Source organism: Lepeophtheirus salmonis, chromosome Z, assembly GCF_016086655.4.
Source record: "Lepeophtheirus salmonis chromosome Z, UVic_Lsal_1.4, whole genome shotgun sequence".
Taxonomy (NCBI): Eukaryota; Metazoa; Arthropoda; class Copepoda; order Siphonostomatoida; family Caligidae; genus Lepeophtheirus; species Lepeophtheirus salmonis.
In genome coordinates this window covers 11,920,193-11,927,989 of record NC_092584.1, presented here as the reverse complement: position 1 = coordinate 11,927,989, position 7,797 = coordinate 11,920,193, and the positions used below count along the sequence as shown (strand labels likewise).

Genomic DNA, 7,797 nt, shown 5'->3' with positions numbered 1-7,797 from the left:
AACAATGTTTAATTTGCGACTACGATTCTTATGTATAATTATTTATTACTAGTATATAACTATTTATTACTTTTCAAAGTTATGAAAAAATAAATTATTAAATATATCCGTCAAGATATAGAAACGACCTTGTGAATTTCCTACTTCAATCTTATAAATATTGTAAGAAAACAATTTATTATAATAAATGCTCGAAAACTCTGAAGAAACATTGAACAAAAACTATACTTGAACAAAAGGGATCTAAAACATGGGATCGGTGCAAATATTACTATTTCAGAGGACTAAGTTTTGTAAAAAGATCTATGAAAACTCAACTTTGCAAAATATACATTTGGAAAGTTAGTTACGCCTTTGGGAAAATTCGCATAGAAAAAACCTCGCCGGATAAAGGAATCGTCTTCCTCGCAATTTATTTTATCAATTTTAATTCTTAAAAATTTATAGGAAAAGGGTATTTATAAATATTATTTAAAATATTAAATAATTGGAGTCGGATTTTTTTTGCATTTGTCCCATTACTACTACTTATATCATAATAGGCCCTAAAAGATGAAAAAAGTTGCATTTTCGTGTCAAAAGGGCTACTTTCTGACGTCATATACTACAAGTATATCAATATACGGTCAAATGTCTGCCAATTGCCATGGTAACCCTCATAGTATTTGTAAAGAGAGTAGTTTAGGCCAGTTGTTCCTTAAAAAAATTCAAGTTCGATCCTTTATTTATGTAGCTAGAAAAAATTGTCTGAATTTATGATGAATAATAACACATTATCAATTCGCTTAATATAATTGATGACAAATATAAAGATTTTTGTTAGTTCCATCCCCCAAGGGAGTACCTTCAAGTGTGAGTAATATTTTTACACTATAGGAGGAAGCTTAGGTCCTATTAAAATATGGTTGAATATCCTCCGTCAGCGGATTATCTAGTGGCCTGCGGGCAGTGGGGGATTGTTAAAAGCAAACCGTTAGTTCGTCCAAGGAATTCAAGGGCTTGGAACTATTTTTTGGTGGTCTTGGATGTCTAAGATAAAGTTGCGGGGGTTTTTAGCAATCCCATACTAACCTCGGGCTAATCCGTGTTCATCAACAATATTTTAAGAGGACCTGAATGTTAAATATCTAAATTTTTTAGTTGCTCCGTTTTTGTTTTGTTTTTAAATTACGAAAGTGAAAAATGTTCTTTTTCTTTTACATAGTTTTTGTCTTATTATTTAATGGCTGAGTAGGAAAATTCCTTTCTTCGTACATTTAATTATATTAAAAGCATGGTTAAACATTTGTGTGTCTTGATAAAAGACGGTACTTGTTGGACTAGGAGTAAAATTGAGACATTATAGTTTCACTGTTTATTTGCTTTTACCCATCCTCCCTCGTCAGAGATCATTGTAGCTGAACTAGTGATAGTTCTTAGCAGCCATACGTTTATGGCAGCTAAGCTGCTCTCTTCCAAAACATTCTTCAAATTTTCAGTCTTACCAAGTTGATTTTCAGTTTCTTTTTTTAACACACCTAAAATACAAAATATTTTGTCAGTGTGTATATGTGTAGACATACGCACTATAGATGTGGACACCTGTTTTTAGTAAGATAGCACCGTGAAATATTTTTACTTAAACGTTATTCGACACCCCCTCAACACCACCATGTTTATGACATCAGATTACATGCATAGATATTGTACGCAAGTTATCACTTCATTTCCTGTAAATTATTTTAAAGCAGATTCAAATAAAATATAGTTTGCAAAGTGGTCACTTGGTATACATAATCCCGTTGGATTAAAGCATTATCTCTTTTGACACACATAAATAAATGCATATACATTTTCTGCAAGGAAAGAATATACAGATACATTATTGTACATATATGTACGTATATATCAACAATTGCTGAATTGAAGACCACAAGATCAATATTTATGCAAGGTAGTCCTTGTGGTAACACTTTCTTTGTCCGCTAGGGGTGTTGGATATTACTCCATAACGATATACGTTGCATACATAAATTCACCCTTTTAACTGAATTAACAAGGTACATTCAGCTAAAGAAAAATGCCACAGTAACGCCATCTGTGGAGAAGAAGCAATATATTGCGTGAGAAAAATATATTACTACAATCATGTATATCTTCAAGCTAACAGGAAAGGTTTAGCTACTTTGTTTTAAAGCGTTAGAGACAGCACGGGAAACATACAATTTATTGTTCTAGCGGATGGTCCATTAAAATCTAATTAATAAGTTTGAGTGATTGAAATTAATTCAGATTTCGATATATTAAAGAATAAGCAATTAGTTACTTTTAAAAAAGAAACTGACACTTGAACGCGATAGACGAATTTCAATTTACGAACTCTAAGAAGTTAGGCGTCTCCAGAACCACCAGCTACGTCGTCAGCAAGTCAAAAACATTGGAGAAGAAGAAGGGCTTCATCAAAAAGGGCAATGTGGATACGCAGGAGTTAAAGAACACATCCCATTCCAATCTCCTCAAGTCCACGAGGGCCCAAGATAGAAATATCGGGATTTCACACCAGATTGTCCAGAGAGCCAAGTGAGTGGAGAGAGCCTTGTGAGGGTGCAGAGGCTACTTTGGATATCAGCAATGAAAGAAACAGATCTACTCTGTTGCAAGTATCTTGTATATGAGTCTTTGGATTTCTTACAGCCCTGATGCAAAACCACCTCTACTACACATTTTGGGAGCATGCCGATGGGAAGATCTGCCGTGTCCATTATCCAAATATCGAGTTTAGCTTGAGTAGATTCCCGACCATAGTGATCTTCCTCCCCAGTAACATGGCACCTGTTCTGATAGTACAGATGACGTCACTTTGCCTTTTTTTTTTTTTTTTTCATTTCGCCCCGTTACATATGCAACTTTTTCTTTTCTTTGCAGGCTTTGATGGTATCTGTAGCATGGAGCTTTGATTAATCACAAAAGGGTTATTTCCATACAACTATTGGGTTTTTATTATGAAAGACATGACAGTCTTGTTATTTGTCTTTAACGTTTTTCGGATAATATTAAAGTTCGGGGTAGGGACCTATGGGTACAGGTAACGCCTGTATCCCTCTTTATTACTTCTGCCAACGAAGTTGAACAAAGATTATGTTAGTACCTCTGTTGCTTTATTTTTGGTTATCAGGATTACGGCAAAAATTAATAGATCAATTTTGATTAAACTTAGTACACAGATTGTATAAGGTTTGAAAGATCCAGGTAACACAAAAACTAAAAAAAGAATCATAAATTGAGAAACATAAGTCATTATATTTTGAGTGCCCATTCTAGTATTATTTGGATTCAAGATGAAAATTTTTTGGAGGATGGAGAACATCATTTTATGACTACATATAATAAAGGAGTAAGAAATATTTAAAGATTCAAATTAAAAAAACACAATGCTTTAATAATTAGAATCAAGAAATACTTATGATAGTTATGAGTTATGGATTTCAATGACTTTGTGCTCATAAATAACAACCTTAGGTGTTTTATTTTATCTATAAATTCAACATACTAGTAACCACACATTTTATCTGCTTAAGTCATTTGTTGTTATCGCCCCCCCCCCACCTTTTAAAGATACCCCAAAAGCAACAGTTTTGAATCTCAAATTGTTATGTCCAGAAGATGTTTTTTTTATTTTATTTTACTTATGTTAATATATTTAAAATTCCATTCCATTACATGAAAATAATAAAATAAAATATAAACTGGTTTATATTGTATGTGAGGGGGAATAATGAATATAGCCGACCATATACAACTAAATATAGACCTTTAATTCATTTTTGTCCGTATATGTAGTTATTAGACTCAATCTTTTTTTTTTTTTTTTTTTTTTTGAGTTACAAAGTTATAGGGTAATTTTTATTTTTTTTACTTTCAAGTAATAAAGAATACTAAAAATCCAAAAATTCAAACAAAATCCAATGTGCACATATAAAAATGAAACAGATTTTTTTTACAGATATCTATTACCCATAAAGATTTATGAGGCTCCCATCAATTATATCTTCCACCTGCAACCAAATAATGTATTTGTCCTTGTTGCTCATGTATAACAAAGGTATACACGTTAAGCCAAAGGCTTATATCCACTCATTCTTTGACATTCTGAATTGTTTTCCTTATGATTTATTGAGATCATCTTCAAAAAAGAGCCTCTTTTATGACCCTTCTATAGTGTGAATGAATGTATGCATTAAGTACTTGTTGTGTGGAACTTTATTTCCTTATATTTTTAATTTGATTGGCAAATTATGGAGCATAGAACTTTTTTTTAACAGGTTTTTATTCTATAATCGTTATTATCCATATCTTGCCGTTTTTGAGGGGAGAACATATTAGCATTGACGTTACTTGCCTCTGCTAAGTAGTTATTCATTATGTATTTAGGAGTTAGTTAATTATGAGTATTTGAACTTTAACTTATCCCAAATAATAAGAGTTCTATAAAATATGAGCTAAACGTGAAGGCTGCTTTTTCTACTTGTCAATTTGAACATGAGTTTCATTTTTCAAAAAGGGATAATTGTTTCAGTTGTTTGTTTATTTAGGCCCTATGGCCTGTTTGACGTTGTAGGCAGTCTGAATGGATGTGCTAACGGCCTCTGCAGCCTTCACAGAGCTGACACTCGTGCAGAGTAGATTGCATACGGGCTCCTTTTTTTATATTTGCTCTCACATTTGTATACTTAAAGATATGGCATGAAAACAAAACTTGTTTATTTGTGTTCCAGCTTGTGTTTGGTTGTTGAATGAAACCTTGTAATCAAAAGTAATGGGAATAAAATTGTAATGAACTACTCTAATATTAATACTCTGTGGTAGTACCGTTAATCCTATTTAAGTCATAAAAGATAGCCTACGCATGACCCAATAACCAAATGGATGAGTTTCCTTCAAACCCTCCTTACCACAAACAAAATTGTTCACTATTAGATAAATATGAAAGACTTTGTTACTGTTAAAAAAAATCATGCAACTTCGTGGATAACGCAAAAAAAAAAAGGTCTAAAAACCCCATAATATGTGCATTTGAGTTGCCCTTAAGCACATTTTTGTTTTATATTTTAATTGAAAGTATGCAATAGTAAAGAATTGCTGTTTAAACATTTGGTATCAAAACATAAATCAAAAAATATTTGTATCGTGACAATACAAATAGGTACATTATCTTTTGAGTATCTTTTATTTTTTTGAGAGTGGCCTCAGGTTCTTTGTATAATAGCCACTCAAATTCTGTCTCGTTTGATAAGTAAATATATTTATACAATAAGAAAAATGGTTTAGAGTATCAATAAATCATGAGAGTTTATTTGACATATTTGAAATATAAATTATTTTTTTCTTAAAATAGCAATTCTTCTTCTTGGCTTTAAGTATGATTTATACCTTGGAAAAAGTAGAGTTCAATCCTTTGTAATAAAAAATTATTTTCTCTATGTCTGAACATAATTTATTCGCGGGCCTTATTTGCTTGTATATCTATTACTTATTTTGTATTATTTAAGTAATCTCCATCAATCCTTACACAATCTGTCCTTTCACAAGGTCAAGGTTGTGGAAATAATTAGATATACCCCCCATAACTATATAATTATGTGTATTTCCTCTTCATATCCCCATTCAAAATTCAATCCATAATTATTTTTAAACCTTTGAAAATTTCCTGGGGGGCAAGGAGGGAGCGTAGCATCCCAGAGACTGTAATATTCTCGTAATATTTAAGGTACCGAGAGGTCCATTAAAATCTGAACACTGAAGATTTCCAACTTCAACAAGATGTAATTTATTAATTAGCAATAAAATTTCAACAAAATGAATACTAAATGTGTTTCTGAGCTCTCTCAATCATTAATGTAGCTACCCTTAGCAACATCGATGTCATGGCGTCTCAGTGCTGGCTGAACATGGCGATTAGGGCCTATGTGTTTGGATAACAGACACTTTAGGGGGTTACATCAGGTCTGTAAGGGCCAAAAGAACTCAAAAGACTCATTCCACTACTCATACAGAATATGAGTAGTTTAAAATAATTACAAGAAATTAGCAAAATCAGTTTTGAACCATGGCTGGGAGCCATTCTTTATATTTCGCAGTAACGTTTTAATGGTATTTTCTGCACATTTGCCATTTTTTTAGGGTATACGAAATATAGCTCTTAGTGTAGAAAGTATACTAAAAAATGAAATTGGTTTATTTTTAATGCAGTTGTGGCTAACTCAAGCTCGAAGATCTTTCGAAGAGGGCCAAACTTTGAAGGAATCCAAAATGGGCGCTCACACGTCCACTTGTATATAATTTGGCACATGTTGTTTCTTTAATGGGATATCCATCCTAACCAAAGATTATCAAAATTGTCAAGGGCGATGCCTGAACTTTGTGTATGTTTGACATGGAATACCCCTAATGTGTCAAAAAAAGTCTGGCCAACCTACACTAGTCCTGTATGTAACTAATTTTTTTTTAAATCCATCATTTATAATGTTAAGTATTCTTTTCGCTTACTATTATTTAAGATTATCAATTCATAGGTATGAAATACAGATGGTAAAAAGTGCACCATATACAAAGTACCAAACTACATTACTAATGTTTATTGTAGAAATCAGATGTTCCAACTATTAAGGGCAATTAATGTTTTCATGCTAATCTATCCATTTTAATGATGGAGTTAACAAACACATTAGGAAAGTAATTGAGGGTCCAACTATGATTGTATTAATGTTTATTATGACGTAATAATAAATAGTCTATAAATAATAACTGAAAATCAGCCTAATACTCATTGTTAAAAGATGTAATTATCCTTTGAGCCATAGCCTATACTTTTTTCAGAAGAGAAGCCCGTTGGCTCATCATAGAAAATACCTTTTGCCTCTTCTTCGGCAGCAAAGGTGATTTGAGAATCTACAGCATCAGCAATCTCAGGATAGGGAATGGAAACCTCTCTGGGTAGATGAGGGGCAGAGGGATGATAGCCAGTCTCATCAGCATACCAATCGACAACATAATTTTGCCCATCAGGACCCACATACGAGTAAGATCCCTTCATAACCACTACGGTTTCATCACCAATTGTCTTTGTTACACCCACAGTCTCTTGACGTATCCCATTCTCTGACTCGAAAGAAAAATCAAAGTCATTTTCCCCGATGGTTCCTGGGGCATTGAAATGTTCATTCAATATGTTGACAACGGGGCGTACACTACTAGAAGAGGAGCCAAGAGGGGTTAATCCGTAGCCAATAGATCTTGATTCTCTTGCTGTATCGTTGTTGGAGGATGGTTTTTGGATGTCTGGCTCTTGGAGGAGTACAGGTTCTTCCACCTCTTCAGAAGCAGGTGAAGAGCGAATATTGATTCGAAGTGCGTTGGCTGTAACTGCGAAGAGTCCCAGACAAAGGCAGAGGATCATCTAAGTACACCCCAAGGAGAGATATTGATTAAGTCTGTAAGGAGCATTTCTTATATCTACGGAACTTACCAATGGGGATTTCATATTCATGTAAAAGATTTGATTCCTATGAGGGAAAGATGTGTGAGGAACTGATATATTTGAACCGAATGGTACGTCTATTTAAAGGCATAGAAAAATAGTTGGTTGCACACTTAACTGGCACAAGTTATGATGTGTGGGGATAAGAAAGTGTGTTTCATCGTACACAAATTAGAGAGAGGAATATAATTATAATTTCATATGATGAATATGAATAATAAAATACAGTTGAGCCTATCTTATTGCCTAATTTTTCATCATAGTAAGGTTATATATCCATA

The 7,797-nt window shown here is 33.1% G+C and overlaps 1 protein-coding gene across 1 annotated transcript; it reads right to left on the bottom strand.

Moving 5' to 3' along the window:
- Positions 1-6,730: 6,730 nt before the first annotated feature.
- On the bottom strand, positions 6,731-7,562 carry LOC121130230 (endocuticle structural glycoprotein ABD-4). The gene is made up of 2 exons (XM_040725984.2): positions 7,505-7,562; positions 6,731-7,435 (listed from the first exon to the last, which is right to left on the bottom strand). The coding sequence occupies exons 1-2, from the start codon at positions 7,523-7,525 to the stop codon at positions 6,809-6,811; spliced, it is 648 nt and encodes a 215-aa protein (XP_040581918.1). The 5' UTR covers positions 7,526-7,562; the 3' UTR covers positions 6,731-6,808.
- Between the last annotated feature and the right edge of the window lie 235 nt (positions 7,563-7,797).